The sequence below is a fragment of the Rhinichthys klamathensis genome, unplaced genomic scaffold (genome assembly GCF_029890125.1).
Source record: "Rhinichthys klamathensis goyatoka isolate OS25496 unplaced genomic scaffold, OSU_Roscu_1.1 h1tg001065l_1, whole genome shotgun sequence".
In the NCBI taxonomy this organism is placed as follows: Eukaryota; Metazoa; Chordata; class Actinopteri; order Cypriniformes; family Leuciscidae; genus Rhinichthys; species Rhinichthys klamathensis.
This window is the reverse complement of record NW_026607327.1, coordinates 1-22,260: the sequence shown is the minus strand read 5'-3', so window position 1 is coordinate 22,260 and position 22,260 is coordinate 1. Positions and strand designations below refer to the sequence as shown.

General features: G+C 43.6%; 2 protein-coding genes across 3 annotated transcripts in view; one reads left to right on the top strand and one right to left on the bottom strand.

Moving 5' to 3' along the window:
* The window catches only part of spats2 (spermatogenesis associated serine rich 2), a 28,253-nt gene extending 13,997 nt beyond the window's left edge, over positions 1 to 14,256 (bottom strand). The window contains exons 1-2 of one of the 2 annotated variants that reach the window (XM_056244729.1): positions 14,103 to 14,256; positions 12,632 to 12,683 (exon numbers count right to left, since the gene is read on the bottom strand). In XM_056244729.1, the coding sequence (XP_056100704.1) occupies positions 12,632 to 12,656 (25 nt within the window). In that variant the 5' untranslated portion in view covers positions 12,657 to 12,683; positions 14,103 to 14,256. Of the gene's footprint in view, positions 1 to 12,631; positions 12,684 to 13,392; positions 13,525 to 14,102 lie in introns of those variants that run through there. The other variant, XM_056244730.1, reaches the window with a different exon arrangement.
* A 1,597-nt stretch (positions 14,257 to 15,853) lies between these two features.
* On the top strand, positions 15,854 to 20,816 carry pym1 (PYM homolog 1, exon junction complex associated factor). The gene is made up of 3 exons (XM_056244732.1): positions 15,854 to 15,961; positions 19,870 to 19,963; positions 20,066 to 20,816. The coding sequence occupies exons 1-3, from the start codon at positions 15,931 to 15,933 to the stop codon at positions 20,529 to 20,531; spliced, it is 591 nt and encodes a 196-aa protein (XP_056100707.1). The 5' UTR covers positions 15,854 to 15,930; the 3' UTR covers positions 20,532 to 20,816.
* Positions 20,817 to 22,260: the final 1,444 nt, after the last annotated feature.

Below are 22,260 nucleotides of genomic sequence, written 5' to 3'. Positions count from 1 at the left end.
CTGAATGGTTTAGCTCCCAGTACTTGAGTGAGCTCTTAACGCATTATAGTCCTTCACGTCTATTGCGATCTCAAAGTTCTGATCAGTTGATAATACCTAGAATATCTAAATCGACTGCTGGCGGGAGATCCTTTCCCTATTTAGCACCAAAAACTTTAGAATTTTTTTAAACTCACACACTATCTCTCCCAGCCAATCTGCAATATAACCAAACTGATAAATGACTGCAGTTTTACTGGTACAGTGACTATTACAGTGCAGATTTTCAAGTTAATAACAAAAAGGCAGACCTACAATTTACACAAAGAATCTTTAAAGCTGCAGTGTGTGGATTTCTCTTTAAGCAATATTTCTCAAGCCCTTGAACGGTGAAACTGATAAGGCATACAGCTGGTTAGAAATCCCAGCCATAAAGCAGCCGGACTGCAGTGACGTGTGTTTTAATCAGGTCAAAGGCTGTTCAAAAGATGCTGCTTCGTACAGTTTACAGTGTGTTTTACTCCGTTTAGCCTCGCCACACACACACACACTCGATCAGAGTTCAGGCCAGGAATTTGCAAAGTCATTGAAACGAAAAGTTTTCATTTGCCAAACAAAACTGGAGACTGCAGACAGAGCATCTAAACTGCACAGAAAGAAGTAAAGAAATGTTTCATTGAGTGCAAACGTAGTCTAGTCTTAGACATGATTTGTGTTTCTACCAAAGACTCCAAAGATCCTCATGTGAAGGGCATCCAGCAGTCCCAGAGCGTTCGAGGCCCGACAGAAAGAGTGAATCAGCGGGTCACATGACCACTTTCTCCCGCTTCTGCATCTGCTCTAACTCTGAATGCAGGCTACGAATCCTCACTAACCAAGATAAAAGCCATAAACAAAAGGCACAAATGATGTTATCAGTGCTTTAATGTTCTCAGGTCTCTAACAACAGAAAGTCAAAAGTAAGATAAAACTAATAAAAGCACAGACTGAGACAGAAACATGCTTCAGATCATCGGCGAGTAGGACGACGGCTCTTCAATGGTCACTGCCATAATAAGAGACATCTAGATCTATATAGAACAGCTATAGCTGCAAAGTACATACTTCATATTTACTTAAACATACAAATATAAAAATGTGAAAACCTATAGAAAAGTGCAAAGTTCCTACAAAAAGTTAAGACACACAAAGCGAGTTCTAACCGTGATAGCCATCGGGCCGAACGGCTCCAGTTATACTCCCACTTGAGCCTGGTTCAGCACGATTACAAACCGTTCTCGGCCCAGAATCCTCAGCAGGGTAAGCAACTAGGGGTGGGGAACACCTATTCTCAGATGCATCGCGATGCGGACGGTTCTGAATCGAATCACAAATGTCAAAAATCAATATTATTCTAAATGTTAATTGATAACGTAATGTTGACGAAAGGCCGAAGGCGCCTGGACAGTCTGCGGTGTGCAGATGTGCACAGACACGCGTAACGGACGAGCGAGGGGCCGACCGGCACCCTATAGCGCATTAACAGCGTAACTCTGGCTTATATGGACGTTGTCCAATTGATGAGAACTGGAACTTCTGTTACATACGAGAAACATCAAACGGCAAATGAAATGAAAGTGAAATGAAACCGCGCTACCCGTTTGAGCTGTGGCGCGCGGACCGTTTAGCGCAGCGCGAGCTCAGAGCAGGGTTACTCGTGGGCCGATCTCAATCACGCGACACTGTTATTACACAGCGCTGGGAGATCCAGTGAGAAAGCGTTTGAATTCACCGCAGAATTAATAACATCGCAGCGAAATCTAATTGGAAGCATTCAAATTCGACACAGAATTCTGTTATAAAACACACGGCAGATCAAACGGCGCTGACGTGAAAACCAGGACAACCTTAAGGCCGCGTGTCCACCAAAGCGTTTTTAGCCGGCTGGAAACGCCTAGCTGTGGGCGCTTGAGAGCGTTTTGGCAGCACAGCGATTTGTTTGTTTTTACAGTTGAGACGCTTTGCTATGATAAGGAGTATCCGCGGAAGTGTTACTAGCATCTCATTTCACAGATAGTTTGTTTCTGTGTTTCTAAAAAAGTCGATACAATGTAAAGTATTTGCTCTGGCTCTTGTTTTAAATTATTTTGTTGCGTTACTATGCTTGTTGTTGTCATCTGTTGGCGTTGAACAAGCAGAATGTGATCGTTGGTCGCTGTGGTATTTGTCCCGCCTCTCCTCCAGGGATTGGACGGCTGGGTGAAAAGTGACAGTGATGAGCGCTGTGTTTTACCCAACGTGGAACATTCTTCAACTCTCGGCAACTGGTAAAAACCAGTTGCCTAACTAACCCTAACCCTAAAAAACACAAAACCCAGAACGCTCAGCGCTTCAGCGAGAAAAAGACGCTCAGCGCCTGGTTACGCACATGCCGTTTTAATAGCGCGGCGCTCCCATTGAAAAAATACGCCAGCCGTGTGAAAACTTTTTGGTGGACACAGGGCCTAAAAGCCTCCACCCAACTCGGAGAAGGCAAAGCGAATTACAAACTCTATCACAACATTTATTGCCTAATCCCTTCCATTTGTTTATTAAAATATATTGGAAGTAAATTCATTATGGATCATTACAAATATTTTGCTTTAAAAGTACCAAGTAGTCACACAGTGAGGAAAAAGAAAATCTGTATAGAAAAAGATGCATCGATAATCGTTTTATCATCGCATCGTAACCGAATCGAGTCGTGAGGTGGCTAGAGATTCCCACCCCTATAGGCCTATTTCACAAGATGGCCGCCGAGACCGGAAGTAGGGTAAACTCTTTTCCGGTGAAAGCGCTAGCAGTTACAGTCGGAGGACAAATGCGGAGACTATAAGCGGTTTAGTCCTGTTGCTTACCTTTTTTATGGTGTTTATGTCAACCCAAAGAAGAAACAACCCTATTTATCACTTCACAGCTTTCCGTGTCTTACGGGTTTTCATGGAACAACTGGGGAGAGGTTAAATCACGCCAGACACAGACGGCAAAAAGACTTCTGGTCGCGCCGCCCGCCCGAATCGCCGTTCATTTTCAAAATGGACTTTGAACAGCTTGTTTTCTCTCCCAGTCATTCATATAACGTTATCTGACAAAAGTAAGAATATCAGATGTTGTCCGTTTTGTTGATAGTTTTCAGGGAGTTGTGAAAAGATCGAAATTGGACAAATTCTTGACGTTTGCTTAGTGCTTACATAAAAAAAAGTTCCATTCATTTTTGGCATGACACTTGATGACTAAGCTCACATTTAACGTTAATATATCGAAAAACAATAAATAAATAAATTGAAATGATGTCTGATTGTAGGCTATGAGTGAAATCTAGTGGCTTTTGTTAAAAAAATCATGTTATTAAGTGTTAGTCCAGGAGATTGCAGCAATCTTCCACTACTAGATTATGGCTCCTTTTTCATGTTACCATGAATGAAACTAAGAATTGTACATCTTTACAGTGAATTTGACCTAACGTTGCTAGTATGTCTAATAATGAAATTAAGGCAAATAAAAAAAATTGTTAGACTAAAAACATGAATGAAGTGATTGATATTACATGTTTTAAAAAAAAATCATGTTACAAAATAATATTTAACTGTCTGGGGTCCCCTTATGAAAAGAAAATATTCCCTATATGAATGATCAATATATGAAATGGTTTAACAGTATATTTGAAAACATACAGAATAATATATGGTGTTAATATATTACAATATATTGAATGAAACATGTCATTCAAGTCACTTTGTGCATAGAAACAAGTCATTTTCATATATTTAAAAATGTGAGAATATATTTACTAATATATAATGCAATTTTATATTCAGTAATATACTAAATAATATTATTTGGTCAAACAACTTTAAAAATTATTCCAATATGTTTATTTTTTTAAACCACAAACATCTGAATTTATAAGACTATATGTAACGGTTTGGAAAGTATTTTATACGTTTAATAAATGTCCCAGCTGCCCTTGCTTGCACAAGTAAACAGCAGGCCTGACAAAGCGCACCCAGGTAAAAAGGAAAGAAAGTTACAGAAAACAACTTCTACAAACAATTTTAATTTGCCAACAGGTAATAATAATAAATAAAAGTGCATGACGTGTAAATTGGGTAACAATCAAGTGCAATATAAACATGTTTTGTCAGGGCATCAGTCCCGAACCGGAATCAACACACTATTTCAACATCTGCTTCCTCCTTCACACGCGTCTGGCGTGATTTAACTTCTCCCCGGTTGTTCCATGAAAACCCGCAAAACACGAAAAGCTGTGAAGTGATCAATAGGGTTGTTTCTTCTTTGGGTTGAAACATAAAAAGGTAAGCAACCGCTTATAGTCTCCGCATTTGTCCTCCGACTGTAACTGCTAGCGCTTTCACCGGAAAAGAGTTTACCCTACTTCCGGTCTCGGCGGCCATTTTTGTGAAATAGGCCTATTAGCAACCGTTCTGAACAGCGTGTAGTGATGTCGCCGCTCAGGATCGGTCACTTGTCTGTTGCCTGGCTACCATGGCCAAGCACGCTATTTGAGTGCCGTAAACACAAATTAATAATAAAATTAAATAAATATCTGATCATCCTCCATAGGACAGTTGCTATTTGCACCTCATATTATCTGTAAACTCTTGCGTTACCAAGACAACAACTCAGGCATGAGTATTACACTCAGACTCACAGTGGAGAACGAAAGCAGATCGGCGTGAGTGAGTGGAGGCGGGGCTCATTTGCATATTCATAGAACCGCGCATACTAAATGAGGCAAGGGTGTAGAGTTACATTCAAGATACTTTAAGGCATGAAGACATTTTCTTCAAGGAAAAAACGTTTAAATATGTAAATTAGGAGATCAAAGATGAGTTTTAAGGGATCAAATGATTGACTACAGGGGGAGCTTTAGCCCTGAGAACGGCTAGTGCCGACGATGGAGAAGCAAATACTGAAGCTGTCACTCATGTCGTTTCAGCAATAGACCGTGATTGGCTACGATGCTCTGCGATAGACCCTGATTGGCTACGATGCTCTGCGATAGACCCCGATTGGCTACGATGCTCTGCGATAGACCCTGATTGGCTACGATGCTCTGCGATAGACCCCGATTGGCTACGATGCTCTGCGATAGACCCCGATGCTCTGCGATAGACCCCGATTGGCTACGATGCTCTGCGATAGACCCCGATTGGCTACGATGCTCTGCGATAGACCCCGATTGGCTACGATGCTCTGCGATAGACCCCGATGCTCTGCGATAGACCCCGATTGGCTACGATGCTCTGCGATAGACCCCGATGCTCTGCGATAGACCCCGATTGGCTACGATGCTCTGCGATAGACCCCGATTGGCTACGATGCTCTGCGATAGACCCCGATTGGCTACGATGCTCTGCGATAGACCCCGATTGGCTACGATGCTCTGCGATAGACCCCGATTGGCTACGATGCTCTGCGATAGACCCCGATTGGCTACGATGCTCTGCGATAGACCCCGATTGGCTACGATGCTCTGCGATAGACCCCGATTGGCTACGATGCTCTGCGATAGACCCCGATGCTCTGCGATAGACCCCGATTGGCTACGATGCTCTGCGATAGACCCCGATTGGCTACGATGCTCTGCGATAGACCCTGATTGGCTACGATGCTCTGCGATAGACCCTGATTGGCTACGATGCTCTGCGATAGACCCTGATTGGCTACGATGCTCTGCGATAGACCCCGATTGGCTACGATGCTCTGCGATAGACCCTGATTGGCTACGATGCTCTGTGATAGACCCTGATTGGCTACTGATTGGCTACGATGCTCTGCAATAGACCCTGATTGGCTACGATGCTCTGCGATAGACCCTGATTGGCTACGATGCTCTGCGATAGACCCTGATTGGCTACGATGCTCTGCGATAGACCCTGATTGGCTACGATGCTCTGCGATAGACCCTGATTGGCTACGATGCTCTGCGATAGACCCCGATTGGCTACGATGCTCTGCGATAGACCCCGATTGGCTACGATGCTCTGCGATAGACCCCGATTGGCTACGATGCTCTGCAATAGACCCCGATTGGCTACGATGCTCTGCGATAGACCCCGATTGGCTACGATGCTCTGCGATAGACCCCGATTGGCTACGATGCTCTGCGATAGACCCTGATTGGCTACGATGCTCTGCGATAGACCCTGATTGGCTACTGATTGGCTACGATGCTCTGCAATAGACCCTGATTGGCTTCGATGCTCTGCGATAGACCCTGATTGGCTACGATGCTCTGCGATAGACCCTGATTGGCTACGATGCTCTGCGATAGACCCCGATTGGCTACGATGCTCTGCGATAGACCCCGATTGGCTACGATGCTCTGCGATAGACCCCGTTTGGCTACGATGCTCTGCGATAGACCCCGATTGGCTACGATGCTCTGCGATAGACCCCGATTGGCTACGATGCTCTGCGATAGACCCCGATTGGCTACGATGCTCTGCGATAGACCCCGATTGGCTACGATGCTCTGCGATAGACCCCGATTGGCTACGATGCTCTGCGATAGACCCCGATTGGCTACGATGCTCTGCGATAGACCCCGATTGGCTACGATGCTCTGCGATAGACCCCGATTGGCTACGATGCTCTGCGATAGACCCTGATTGGCTACGATGCTCTGCAATAGACCCCGATTGGCTACGATGCTCTGCGATAGACCCCGATTGGCTACGATGCTCTGTGATAGACCCCGATTGGCTACGATGCTCTGCGATAGACCCTGATTGGCTACGATGCTCTGCGATAGACCCCGATTGGCTACGATGCTCTGCGATAGACCCCGATTGGCTACGATGCTCTGTGATAGACCCAGATTGGCTACGATGCTCTGCGATAGACCCTGATTGGCTACGATGCTCTGCGATAGACCCTGATTGGCTACGATTAGGGCTGGGCGATAAAACGATAACGATATGTATCGCGATAGACACGTGATTGATATCAATAAAAAATGTGTTCGATAAAACGTTCGATATTTTTTTTCTTCGTCGGAAGAAACCACAGGTTGCGAAGCAAGTTTGGTTGCATTATCAAAGGCACGCGCGCTCTCTGGTAACCTAGCAACGTAGGGAGTGACACGCTCAGGCAATCATGTAACGTGTCAGTTTTGTTGCGCCATATCGTTGTCTCGTGCTGCTGGGTTCCTCTTCAGTAACCGGCGATTGATAAGCAGAAAATGAGTGCCCTTCATCTGCATGCCATGCAGGCTAGAGTTGCGAAACCTTATTGGATAATTCGCTCTATTCGCGTTTGATGTGAACACAGCATAATGAACAGGCTGCGATGTCAAGATTTCAATGCTGGAGTGTGTGTGTGTGTGTGTGTGTGTGTGTGTGTGTCCGACTCCGCGCGCGCGCGTGAGAGAGAGAGAGAGAGAGACACGCGGGCGCGATCGAACAGTGGAGACATAAAAACATACTCCGTCATTTTGTTAATACAGGACATCATTCAGTCTGCAAAGTGTTTACTTATATTTGTGTAGGCCTATACTCGCAATAAAACACAACATTGTGCTTTTGTCACACTGTATTTCTTGTCAAACTGTAATCTACAACTGTCACACACCGTTTTAAAAGCAAAACATATTTATCCAACCCTTTTTAAAACAGTCTGTGTGTTCCATCTTTTGGACATTCATCATATCGCATTGGTTTTCATTTCTTGTCCTCAAAACAGAGCACTAATCTGTTTATTTTTAAGTTACACATTGATTAAAAAAGAAAGTGAAATATGTTGGTAGATTATTTTATACGGAAATCAATTATTTATAATTCTGATGAGAATAAAGTTAGGGTTAATTAAAATTAAGGAAAACAAATGTATTGATCTGAAATATAGCAAATTAATTTTAAATTCATTCAGGTACAATTACCAAACATATCTCATATCTATCTTTTTATTAGTTTAATTAATAAACCAATTATATAAAACTATTATCAGTGCACTATAAATAAACTGGTTCTATGCCTTTATTAATAAAACTTATTTAAAAAATACAAGGCTTAAGACATTTATAAAAATGCCTAATATATTTCTGTTTTGCTTTTTACTCCATTGTACCGAAATCGTACCGAACCGTGATGTCTCAAAAAAGAAATCAAGCAGGGGGCACGTACGATCACAACCCCCCTCACCCCCGTCCCGCCGCGCCACTGTCACCTTTTTTACTCTGAGGAGTTTGCAGGTCTGATTGTGAATTTAGACTTATGTTTACATTCGATTATTTGAGTTTTCCATGGTTGTGTTGACATTTCTGTCTTGGGATTGTAATCAGAGGAAGGGTAAGTTTAAAATAAAAATGTTTAAATGTAATATATTTTTTCTCCTGGTCCTTATTTTAAATGGGTCATAAAAAAATCAATAATTATCGATATCGACCGATATGAAACACTGATATCGTGATACAGTTTTCAGCCATATCGCCCAGCCCTAGCTACGATGCTCTGCGATAGACCCCGATGGGCTACGATGCTCTGCGATAGACCCCGATGGGCTACGATGCTCTGCGATAGACCCCGATTGGCTACGATGCTCTGCGATAGACCCCGATTGGCTACGATGCTCTGTGATAGACCCTGATTGGCTACGATGCTCTGCGATAGACCCCGATTGGCTACGATGCTCTGTGATAGACCCCGATTGGCTACGATGCTCTGTGACTGCGATAGACCCCGATTGGCTACGATGCTCTGTGACTGCGATAGACCCCGATTGGCTACGATGCTCTGCGATAGACCCCGATTGGCTACGATGCTCTGCGATAGACCCTGATTGGCTACGATGCTCTGTGATAGACCCTGATTGGCTACGATGCTCTGCGATAGACCCCGATTGGCTACGATGCTCTGCGATAGACCCCGATTGGCTACGATGCTCTGTGACTGCGATAGACCCCGATTGGCTACGATGCTCTGCGATAGACCCCGATTGGCTACGATGCTCTGCGATAGACCCCGATTGGCTACGATGCTCTGCGATAGACCCCGATTGGCTACGATGCTCTGCGATAGACCCCGATTGGCTACGATGCTCTGCGATAGACCCCGATGGGCTACGATGCTCTGCGATAGACCCCGATGGGCTACGATGCTCTGCGATAGACCCCGATTGGCTACGATGCTCTGCGATAGACCCTGATTGGCTACGATGCTCTGCGATAGACCCCGATTGGCTACGATGCTCTGCGATAGACCCTGATTGGCTACGATGCTCTGTGATAGACCCTGATTGGCTACGATTAGTGATCGACCGATATTGATTTTTATAACCGATACCGATACCGATTATTTGCATGTTTATGTGCCCGATAACCGATATGCAGAACCGATATTTATTTATTGTTATACTTCTATTTTTGACAATTATTACAACACAAATGAACTGGACAAACCATTTTATTTATAACAATCACTCCCTCCTTGCATACAAAAAAAAAAAAAGTAAAAAAAAAAAAACATAAAACATAAAATAAAGTGCACTGTTACAAGTGTCTTTGTTTAAAAATAAAAGCTTTGATGAGGTAAAAAATAAAGCACAAAAATTATTCTAACATATTGGGGGGAAAAAATCTAAATTACCTGGTTTTTTTTTTTTTTGCATAGCTATTTTAGTAGTGTAACTTTATTATTGCATTATATAATTTATATCTAAATTATACATATAATTTATAAGCATCAGCAGCAACAATGTTAACAATTGGCAAAATAAATTTTAAAAGTCTAATGTTTTCATATGGAGAAAATAATTGACAGGGGAGTCATATCACCTTTGCAGAAATGTAATTCATTTTAAACTGTTTTAGAAGGTTTATGTGCCGTTTAATAGGTTTAAAGAATGAGGAATAATTCACTGGGTAATATTAATTCACTGAATAACATTAGCTATAACATTGTCAGGAAAGTAACAAACAAAACAGCATATACATCATTTCATTTTCCAACTCGTATGTTATTAAATAATTAATAATATTTTTGTCGGTCTAGATCATGAAATGCTTTCTGACAAAGTGCTGTTTATCTATGCATTTACACAGAACTATAACTTAGGCTACTCAACCGCGATCGCGCGTGCAGATAATAAATAATTAATTTCCACAAAGCGGTATATTTAGATGTGAATTAGCGAAATAATTGCTATGTAGTAAATGATCATATAGCCTAATCTAGGGTGTTTAAACAAGATAATCTTGTCAAAAGTTTCATTCAGTGGCCGTGCTTTAACATTCCTGATCATCAACCCAGTGAGTGCTCAGCAATATGAACGAACTTTTTTTCCGAGACTAATGGTGAGCAAATACAACAGATAGAGAATTAAATTCAGCGCTTTTATTTTCAACATGCACTCATTCATGTCTGTTTTATTTAATTCATGTAAAGTTACGTCTTTATTGGGGCAGGACATGACGGATTACGCTACGTGACTCCATGAGTTCGTCTGAATTTTTTAGAACCAAGCTGCATAAATAAACTATATCAGGCATTTATGTCTCAAATCTCATTTCTGCATGCCTGTTATGTTAAATAAAGTTGAATAATTAAAGCAAAGCAAGTAGAACATATACTTACCTGTGCACAGAGTTGTTGTTGACTGATCTCCTCAGACGCGGGCTGCAATGGCGGAATTCTCAAAACGGCCACAAGATGGCGCCATTAATCGGCGAATCCGATATTACAAAACCGATACCCGATTATGGGAAAATGCTTAAATATCGGGAAAAATATCGGTAAACCGATACATCGGTCGATCACTAGCTACGATGCTCTGCGATAGACCCCGATTGGCTACGATGCTCTGCGATAGACCCCGATTGGCTACGATGCTCTGCGATAGACCCCGATTGGCTACGATGCTCTGCGATAGACCCCGATTGGCTACGATGCTCTGCGATAGACCCCGATTGGCTACGATGCTCTGCGATAGACCCCGATTGGCTACGATGCTCTGCGATAGACCCTGATTGGCTACGATGCTCTGCGATAGACCCCGATTGGCTACGATGCTCTGCGATAGACCCCGATTGGCTACGATGCTCTGTGATAGACCCTGATTGGCTACGATGCTCTGCGATAGACCCTGATTGGCTACGATGCTCTGCGATAGACCCCGATTGGCTACGATGCTCTGCGATAGACCCCGATTGGCTACGATGCTCTGTGATAGACCCTGATTGGCTACGATGCTCTGCGATAGACCCCGATTGGCTACGATGCTCTGCGATAGACCCTGATTGGCTACGATGCTCTGCGATAGACCCCGATTGGCTACGATGCTCTGCGATAGACCCCGATTGGCTACGATGCTCTGTGATAGACCCCGATTGGCTACGATGCTCTGCGATAGACCCTGATTGGCTACGATGCTCTGCGATAGACCCCGATTGGCTACGATGCTCTGCGATAGACCCCGATTGGCTACGATGCTCTGCGATAGACCCTGATTGGCTACGATGCTCTGCGATAGACCCCGATTGGCTACGATGCTCTGCGATAGACCCTGATTGGCTACGATGCTCTGCGATAGACCCCGATTGGCTACGATGCTCTGCGATAGACCCTGATTGGCTACGATGCTCTGCGATAGACCCCGATTGGCTACGATGCTCTGCGATAGACCCCGATTGGCTACGATGCTCTGTGATAGACCCTGATTGGCTACGATGCTCTGTGATAGACCCCGATTGGCTACGATGCTCTGCGATAGACCCTGATTGGCTACGATGCTCTGCGATAGACCCCGATTGGCTACGATGCTCTGCGATAGACCCCGATTGGCTACGATGCTCTGCGATAGACCCTGATTGGCTACGATGCTCTGCGATAGACCCCGATTGGCTACGATGCTCTGCGATAGACCCCGATTGGCTACGATGCTCTGCGATAGACCCCGATTGGCTACGATGCTCTGCGATAGACCCTGATTGGCTACGATGCTCTGCGATAGACCCCGATTGGCTACGATGCTCTGCGATAGACCCCGATTGGCTACGATGCTCTGCGATAGACCCTGATTGGCTACGAAGCTCTGCAATAGACCCTGATTGGCTACGATGCTCTGCGATAGACCCTGATTGGCTACGATGCTCTGCGATAGACCCCGATTGGCTACGATGCTCTGCGATAGACCCCGATTGGCTACGATGCTCTGCGATAGACCCCGATGCTCTGCGATAGACCCCGATTGGCTACGATGCTCTGCGATAGACCCTGATTGGCTACGATGCTCTGCGATAGACCCCGATTGGCTACGATGCTCTGTGATAGACCCTGATTGGCTACGATGCTCTGCGATAGACCCCGATTGGCTACGATGCTCTGTGATAGACCCTGATTGGCTACGATGCTCTGCGATAGACCCTGATTGGCTACGATGCTCTGCGATAGACCCTGATTGGCTACGATGCTCTGCGATAGACCCTGATTGGCTACGATGCTCTGCGATAGACCCCGATTGGCTACGATGCTCACCGTTAAACGACAGGAGCGTCTGAAAGCAGCTGCAAAACTCATGAAAAACTTTAGAAAACTAGGCTAAACTTTATATCTTCAGAACAACTGCGATAATATCTCTCTTCTGTAATGTTAACCCAGCGATCATATAACCTCACCTTTATAACCGCCCTTCCTCGCCATCCTCCTGTTCCTCAGTCAGCTGCAATTCTACAGGGAGAGAGAAAATCTGCAGTTAAACAAGTGACATTGTGTTTAATGTTTCCACTTTAAATCTCAAAACAGGAACGCAGAGGAACATTTAGTCAGTATTTGCATTTGCTAGTATCTCAGAAGTGAAGCGATGAAAAGAGAAACCGTGATCCGTCAGAGAACCTGTCGCCTAACCCTTAGTAATAAAAAATTACATTTGTACATAAATGCACATTTTACATTTATAACAATATTACCCAATAATGTAATCCAGTTGTTGGAGTCTAGAAAGTGAAGCCACCGGAAGGAAGAACCATTTCAAATCACTAACATACAATTTTGCATGTTTTCCAAACAACATCTTACAACAATACATGCGAATATTACAGAATATTGGAAATAATCCTGATGACACTGATTTGAGTTCCTTTCTATATCTTTGAATCAAAGGAAGATAAACTCCACATCTGCATATCTCTAACCTTCATCTCTAATTTACTGTCATTTTAAAAGCGCGAGACCTTTAAATTCGCTGTCAGTGTTTTATCTTTCGAAAATCAGTAGAGCAGTGAAGTCTCTCAGCCAGACTCTCTCTGTGAGCGCAATAACCATAAGAATCCCTTTCTCAGGAAAAAGAAACTTAAACTATGCAAACACGCACACACTCGGACTCGCGCACACGCCCGTCTCTGCGTCACACACACCTATCTCTGCGTCACACACACACCTGTGTGCCGTCGAACAGGTGAGGCCGCATTCAGCGCTATATTTACACCCAGAGGAACACGAACACTGTTTACCAAAGAGGTGAAGCCCAGCATCAGAATCTGTGACGCAATCAGTATCCCAGCAGTGAGCGGGAACTATTCCGGTCCGGATCCGGTCCCGCGGAACAGGCGAAACCGAGCCAGAAGATCCTGAATCTCTGATCCCTGAGGCGGGAAGCGCGGTGACGTGGCACTGCACACGCCACATCTACAGCTGTGACCGATGATTGACAGGTGTCAAAACAATCACTGCACGCGGATCCTTCAGTGAAGCTTCTGAAACTCTGTTTATGTTCTAGTTCCCTCATCACTGATGGCCTTTAATCACACATCTGGATGTATTCGTGCTAAAACAAATATTATTCTCCTTCCATTTAAATTTCATTCTTCAGTAGATCGAACGAGGTTATAATAACGCGCGGGATTCGAGGAGCGCGTTCATATTATCAATAATATCGCGGCTCGCGCGACGCATATGTGGCAGTATCTTAGCAACGCCTCCGCTAGCCGCTGAGCTACTGTATGCTAACCGAGAGAAACACACACCAATGACGAGCAGATGATCACTTTCGCTGCTATTTACATTCCAAACGTGTGAAAGCTGGTGTTCGCGTTGCGTGACGGACGACAGACGCGTCCGATCGCGAGACTGATGAGGGGAAACCCTTACCTGAACGACCTGCAGGAGTCTGTGGCGCACACACATGCAGTGTGTGTTCCTTTATTGGACTTGTCTGCGATCGCTTATGTACGAACGTCTGTCTTTTCTTCCAGCCGGCTCATGCGTCACTTCCGCTCAGCCAGCGCGCGCCCCACAGTCACTTCCGGCCTGGTTTATATCCGTGCGCGCGACTGAGCCACTAATGCCATCGAGGTTCATTAAAACTAAAAGTTCAATATTGATCTAACAGGAGGTAGATGTTGACAGTTAGCCCTGCAGAATAAACATGTATGAGCTGAGGAGCCGTTACTGTAGAAAACTCTTACTAACATCATGTTTGACGTGTATAACTGTAATATTGTAGAACAAACTGCAGGACTCATACATCTTAAAGGAGCCATAGGACATGTCTCTCTTTATTGAACACCAAGAATAAAAACGAAATGTACATTAATGGCATTGATAAATGCAGATAAACAAGTATTAAGCTGGGAACATATCAGTATAAAAATATAAAGAAAATTACATATATTTGAAGGAAAAAGAAAGAAAGAAGGGGTCTCTTATTATTCCAACAAATTTCTGGGCCTTTTTATTTTCATACATTACAATGATGGAAAGTCATTACAAATAAGGCTCTTTTGAATACAGAAAAATAAGGTTTCGTCTTTATACATCTGCATTTATGAATGAATCATCCGACAGCTTCTGGGGTCGCGACGGGATCGGCATGTTGGCAGAAGGTATTATATGGGTGAATAACTTCTCTATCTTTATACAACTTTTTGGAATGGCATTTAAAACAGTTTGCGCTCACATTGCAAATCATATTTAGTACAGAAGTCTCTTCCACCCATAATGAAGAATTGAGCAAACGCTTCCAGCCGATCGGGACCCGATCTGCACATCTGGGGGTCATATAATAACTTTCATTATAACTAAATCTGCTGGTTAAAGGAAGATCGCTGGTTGGCTGGAAACAGTAGGAAATCAATTCCACACAATTTTCTGAATGTATCGGGAATGCAAAACCAGAAACTAGTTTCATTTGTTATAAAAATGTCAAGCCATTAGACCTTCACCCTTCCGGTCACACAGTTAAAGTCTAAGGCTTGTAAACACCATTTTCATAATCTTGTATAAGTTGTGCTCTCTTTATATAGTGCACACGTTTTCTCCATAAAATTTTAATTAATTTGATTAATGGTATTAATAGCTCTATTAGAAATAAAGAGACAAAATGCAGGATATACAAATAGACGTTCTGTTAAATAAATCCTTCCAAAAATATACAAATCCCTTTGCATTCCTTCATCTATTCCAGACATTTTGCTTTTCCATCATGAACTCGTCCTTAGAAATGTTTTGATCGGAATATTATATGCCGTTTTAAGAGGACATTCATGTGGTAATAATTTCACATTTGCCAATGTTGAGCTTTAAACCTGAAAATTTGGAAAAATAATTAATAATCAATCTCAATTACTTTAAAAATCTGGTCGAGACCTTTTAAAAACAATGTTTTTGTGTAAATGTACTGTAATATTACTATAAAATATTACATTGATAAGTGGCTAGATAGGATAAACAGTGTTAGGATCATGTTGTTCATTAAATGAGCGTTTCTTACTGACAAACAAACGAATGCTTCTTCTTCTGTATGTGTAATGTTTAATACTTGTATTTGTACAAAATGTATGTTGCTTGAATAAAAAAAAAAAATGCTTTTCTTATTATTATCAATGGTCCTTCACCTCTAGGATCATTAGCGCCACCTACCGGATGTTGTGATCTATATCCTAAACACGGCGGAAACGGAAGTGAGTCTTTGTTAAAGATGGCGACCCCCTATGTGACAGATGAATCTGGTAAAGCATTTCACATACAAACACACATTTCTCAGTAGATAGTCATACATTCCCATCGCCATGCAAGTTACTGACAATGCGCGGTGTCGTCCGTGTGTGTGTGTGTGTGTGTGTGTGTGTGAGAGAGAGAGAGAGAGAGAGTGTGTGTGTGTGTCTCGCGCTGATCGCGACACTAATGAAGCGTCCGAATCTTCTGCTGTATTTCTACATTCCGCGGCGATGCTCACAATAACAACACAAGAGAATATCTACAATAAATGACAATGATCATTTATATTATTTAGTGTAGTGTTTAACAGCATTATTTGTTATAATAATTATTAAATACTTTATGGAGGTAATTTCAGTAAGCAGTAAACGAGAGTTTTCAGTGTGTAGTAATGTCTTTAGATTCAGAGAAATCAAAGAGCTTTAAAATACTGAGTCTCGGCGTGTGTGTTTCTGTGTGTGTGTGTGTGTGTGTGTGTGTGTGTGTGTGTGTGTGTGTGTGTGTGTGTGTCTGTCTGCCTGTGTCTGTTATTGTCTGTGTGTGTGTGTGTGTCTGCCTGACTGTCTGTGTGCATGTGTTGTGTCTTTCTGGTGTGTGTTTGTTTGTCTGTGTGTTATTGTCTGTCTGTGTGTGCGTGACTGTCTGTGTGCGTGTGTGGTTGTCTGTGTGTGTGTTTGTGTGTTATTGTCTGTCTGTGTGTGCGTGTGTGTTGTGTCTGTGTGTTGTGTCTGTCTGACTGTCTGTGTGTGTTTGTGTGTTATTGTCTCTGTGTGTGTGTGCGTGTTTGTCTCTGTGTGTTATTGTCTGTGTGTGTGTGTGTGTGTGTGTTTGTCTCTGTGTGTTATTGTCTGTGTGTGTGCGCGTGTTTGTCTCTGTGTGTTATTGTCTGTGTGTGTGCGCGTGTTTGTCTCTGTGTGTTATTGTCTGTGTGTGTGTGTGTGTTTGTCTCTGTGTGTTATTGTCTCTGTGTGTGTTTGTCTCTGTGTGTTATTGTCTGTGTGTGTGTGTGTGTTTGTCTCTGTGTGTTATTGTCTGTGTGTGTGTGTGTGTTTGTCTCTGTGTGTTATTGTCTGTGTGTGTGCGCGTGTTTGTCTCTGTGTGTTATTGTCTGTGTGTGTGTTTGTCTCTGTGTGTTATTGTCTGTGTGTGTGTTTGTCTCTGTGTGTGTGTTTGTCTCTGTGTGTTATTGTCTGTGTGTGTGCGCGTGTTTGTCTCTGTGTGTTATTGTCTGTGTGTGTGCGCGTGTTTGTCTCTGTGTGTTATTGTCTGTGTGTGTGTGTGTGTGTGTGTTTGTCTCTGTGTGTTATTGTCTGTGTGTGTGTGTGTGTTTGTTTGTCTGTGTGTTATTGTCTCTGTGTGTGTGCGCGTGTTTGTCTCTGTGTGTTATTGTCTGTGTGTGTGTGTGTGTGTGTGTTTGTCTCTGTGTGTTATTGTCTGTGTGTGTGCGCGTGTTTGTCTCTGTGTGTTATTGTCTGTGTGTGTGCGCGTGTTTGTCTCTGTGTGTTATTGTCTGTGTGTGTGTGTGTGTTTGTCTCTGTGTGTTATTGTCTCTGTGTGTGTTTGTCTCTGTGTGTTATTGTCTGTGTGTGTGTGTGTGTTTGTCTCTGTGTGTTATTGTCTGTGTGTGTGTGTGTGTTTGTCTCTGTGTGTTATTGTCTGTGTGTGTGCGCGTGTTTGTCTCTGTGTGTTATTGTCTGTGTGTGTGTTTGTCTCTGTGTGTTATTGTCTGTGTGTGTGTTTGTCTCTGTGTGTGTGTTTGTCTCTGTGTGTTATTGTCTGTGTGTGTGTTTGTCTCTGTGTGTTATTGTCTGTGTGTGTGCGCGTGTTTGTCTCTGTGTGTTATTGTCTGTGTGTGTGCGCGTGTTTGTCTCTGTGTGTTATTGTCTGTGTGTGTGTTTGTCTCTGTGTGTTATTGTCTGTGTGTGTGTGTGTGTTTGTCTCTGTGTGTTATTGTCTGTGTGTGTGTTTGTCTCTGTGTGTTATTGTCTGTGTGTGTGTTTGTCTCTGTGTGTTATTGTCTGTGTGTGTGTGTTTGTCTGTGTGTTATTGTCTGTGTGTGTGTGTTTGTCTGTGTGTGTGTGTTTGTCTCTGTGTGTTATTGTCTGTGTGTGTGTGTTTGTCTGTGTGTTATTGTCTGTGTGTGTGTGTGTTTGTCTGTGTGTGTGTGTTTGTCTCTGTGTGTTATTGTCTGTGTGTGTGTTTGTCTCTGTGTGTTATTGTCTGTGTGTGTGTTTGTCTCTGTGTGTTATTGTCTGTGTGTGTGTGCGTGTTTGTCTCTGTGTGTTATTGTCTGTGTGTGTGCGCGTGTTTGTCTCTGTGTGTTATTGTCTGTGTGTGTGTGTGTGTTTGTCTCTGTGTGTTATTGTCTGTGTGTGTGTGTGTGTTTGTCTCTGTGTGTTATTGTCTGTGTGTGTGCGCGTGTTTGTCTCTGTGTGTTATTGTCTGTGTGTGTGTTTGTCTCTGTGTGTTATTGTCTGTGTGTGTGTTTGTCTCTGTGTGTTATTGTCTGTGTGTGTGTGTGTGTGTGTGTTTGTCTCTGTGTGTTATTGTCTGTGTGTGTGTTTGTCTCTGTGTGTTATTGTCTGTGTGTGTGTGTGTGTTTGTCTCTGTGTGTTATTGTCTGTGTGTGTGTTTGTCTCTGTGTGTGTGTGTGTGTGTTTGTCTCTGTGTGTTATTGTCTCTGTGTGTGTGTTTGTCTGTGTGCGTGTGTTATTGTCTGTGTGTGTGTTTGTCTCTGTGTGTTATTGTCTGTGTGTGTGTTTGTCTCTGTGTGTTATTGTCTGTGTGTGTGTTTGTCTCTGTGTGTTATTGTCTGTGTGTGTGTTTGTCTCTGTGTGTGTGTTTGTCTGTGTGCGTTTGTCTGTGTGCGTGTGTAATTGTCTGTGTGTGTGTGTGTTTGTCTCTGTGTGCGTGCGTGTGTGTGCGTGTTTGTCTCTGTGTGTTATTGTCTGTGTGTGTGTGTGTGTGTGTGTGTGTGTGTTTGTCTCTGTGTGTTATTGTCTGTGTGTGTGCGCGTGTTTGTCTCTGTGTGTTATTGTCTGTGTGTGTGTGTGTGTGTTTGTCTCTGTGTGTTATTGTCTGTGTGTGTGCGCGTGTTTGTCTCTGTGTGTTATTGTCTGTGTGTGTGTGTTTGTCTCTGTGTGTTATTGTCTGTGTGTGTGTTTGTCTCTGTGTGTTATTGTCTGTGTGTGTGTGTGTGTTTGTCTCTGTGTGTTATTGTCTGTGTGTGTGCGCATGTTTGTCTCTGTGTGTTATTGTCTGTGTGTGTGTGTTTGTCTCTGTGTGTTATTGTCTGTGTGTGTGTTTGTCTCTGTGTGTTATTGTCTGTGTGTGTGTTTGTCTCTGTGTGTTATTGTCTGTGTGTGTGTGTGTGTGTGTTTGTCTCTGTGTGTTATTGTCTGTGTGTGTGTGCGTGTTTGTCTCTGTGTGTTATTGTCTGTGTGTGTGCGCGTGTTTGTCTCTGTGTGTTATTGTCTGTGTGTGTGCGCGTGTTTGTCTCTGTGTGTTATTGTCTGTGTGTGTGTTTGTCTCTGTGTGTGTTTGTCTCTGTGTGTTATTGTCTGTGTGTGTGTGTGTGTTTGTCTCTGTGTGTTATTGTCTGTGTGTGTGTTTGTCTCTGTGTGTTATTGTCTTTGTGTGTGTTTGTCTCTGTGTGTTATTGTCTGTGTGTGTGTGTGTGTTTGTCTCTGTGTGTTATTGTCTGTGTGTGTGTTTGTCTCTGTGTGTGTGTTTGTCTGTGTGCGTGTGTTATTGTCTGTGTGTGTGTGTGTGTGTGTTTGTCTCTGTGTGCGTGCGTGTGTGTGTGTGTGTGTGTGTGTTTGTCTCTGTGTGCGTGCGCGTGTTTGTCTCTGTGTGTTATTGTCTGTGTGTGTGTTTGTCTGTGTGTGTTTGTCTCTGCGTGCGTGTGTGTGTGTTCCAGGTAAGTATATCGCCGCTACGCAGCGTCCTGACGGCTCCTGGAGGAAACCGCGGCGAGTGAAGGACGGCTACGTCCCGCAGGAGGAGGTGCCGGTGTAAGCGCTCGACCCACAATCCCTTGCGTCGAACACACAGTAGTGATGCGAGCGCTGACGTCACGAACCGCCAGTCACTCACGAGTCTCTCTGTTTCCTCAGATACGAGAACAAGTACGTGAAGTTCTTCAAGAGTAAACCGGACCTTCCGCCCGGCATGAACCCGGAGCCGGCGCTCGAGAAGCACAGCGATGGACTCTCCAGAACCGCCAAACGCAACATGAAGCGCAAGGAGAAGCGCAAGCAGCAGATCCAGACCCGGCCCGAGGAGGAGGAGGAGGAGGAGGAGGAGGAGCAGCGGGCCGTGAGCGAGGAGATGCACGCGATGAAGATCACAGAGGAGGAGGAGGAGGAGCGGGTGAATCCAGAACCAGAACCCGAAGCCTCGGACCCCACGGAGAGAGCCAAGAAGATCAAGAGCCTGCGTAAGAAGCTGCGTCAGGTGGAGGAGCTCCAGCTCAAGATCCGGTCCGGGGAACTGAGCAGTCCGACACGCGAGCAGCTCGACAAACTGGGGCGGAGCCAGGCCTTACGGGCGGAGCTACAGCTGCTGGGGGCGGGGTTATGAGGCTGTCAATCATCTGGGTGTGTGTGTGTGTGTGTCAGTCAGAGCTGTAACCGCTTCATTCTTGTGTTTTATACATCATGGAGACTCTCCGGACTCTCTCCGCAGATCCTGCAGGAGCGCTAATGGTTTCATCCGGAGCCGCGGGAGCTAACGCTAGTTACCAATGAGCCTCACTGACTGATGGACTGAATCTCATCATGATGTCAATTTTTTTACCACCGTAGTGCATAACTGCATGAAATAACAATGTGTAGAATTGTGTTATATTAAACATAGCATAACAAACTTCCAGTTCCGTGTCCCTGTATGCGCTAATATCGGGATTGTGAAGCGGACGTAAACACGCTTTCACTGCGGGAACAACAAACCTGGAGTCCAACAGATAGAGTCCAACAGATAGAGTCCAACAGATAGAGTCCAACAGATAGAGTTCAACAGATAGAGTCCAACAGATAGAGTCCAACAGATAGAGTTCAACAGATAGAGTTCAATAGAGTCCAACAGATAGAGTTCAACAGATAGAGTCCAACAGATAGAGTTCAACAGATAGAGTCCAACAGATAGAGTCCAACAGATAGAGTTCAATAGAGTCCAACAGATAGAGTTCAACAGATAGAGTCCAACAGATAGAGTCCAACAGATAGAGTCCAACAGATAGAGTTCAACAGATAGAGTTCAACAGATAGAGTCCAACAGATAGAGTCCAACAGATAGAGTTCAATAGAGTCCAACAGATAGAGTTCAACAGATAGAGTCCAACAGATAGAGTCCAACAGATAGAGTTCAACAGATAGAGTTCAACAGATAGAGTTCAACAGATAGAGTCCAACAGATAGAGTCCAACAGATAGAGTTCAACAGATAGAGTCCAACAGATAGAGTTCAACAGATAGAGTTCAATAGAGTCCAACAGATAGAGTTCAACAGATAGAGTTCAATAGAGTTCAACAGATAGAGTTCAACAGATAGAGTTCAACAGATAGAGTTCAACAGATAGAGTTCAACAGATAGAGTTCAACAGATAGAGTTCAATAGAGTCCAACAGATAGAGTCCAACAGATAGAGTTCAACAGATAGAGTTCAACAGATAGAGTCCAACAGATAGAGTTCAACAGATAGAGTTCAATAGAGTCCAACAGATAGAGTTCAACAGATAGAGTTCAATAGAGTTCAACAGATAGAGTTCAACAGATAGAGTTCAACAGATAGAGTTCAACAGATAGAGTTCAACAGATAGAGTTCAATAGAGTCCAACAGATAGAGTTCAACAGATAGAGTTCAATAGAGTCCAACAGATAGAGTCCAACAGATAGAGTTCAACAGATAGAGTTCAACAGATAGAGTTCAATAGAGTCCAACAGATAGAGTTCAACAGATAGAGTTCAACAGATAGAGTTCAACAGATAGAGTCCAACAGATAGAGTTCAACAGATAGAGTTCAATAGAGTCCAACAGATAGAGTTCAACAGATAGAGTTCAATAGAGTCCAACAGATAGAGTTCAATAGAGTCCAACAGATAGAGTTCAACAGATAGAGTCCAACAGATAGAGTTCAACAGATAGAGTTCAATAGAGTTTAACAGATAGAGTTCAACAGATAGAGTTCAATAGAGTCCAACAGATAGAGTTCAACAGATAGAGTTCAACAGATAGAGTTCAACAGATAGAGTTCAACAGATAGAGTTCAACAGATAGAGTTCAACAGATAGAGTTCAATAGAGTCCAACAGA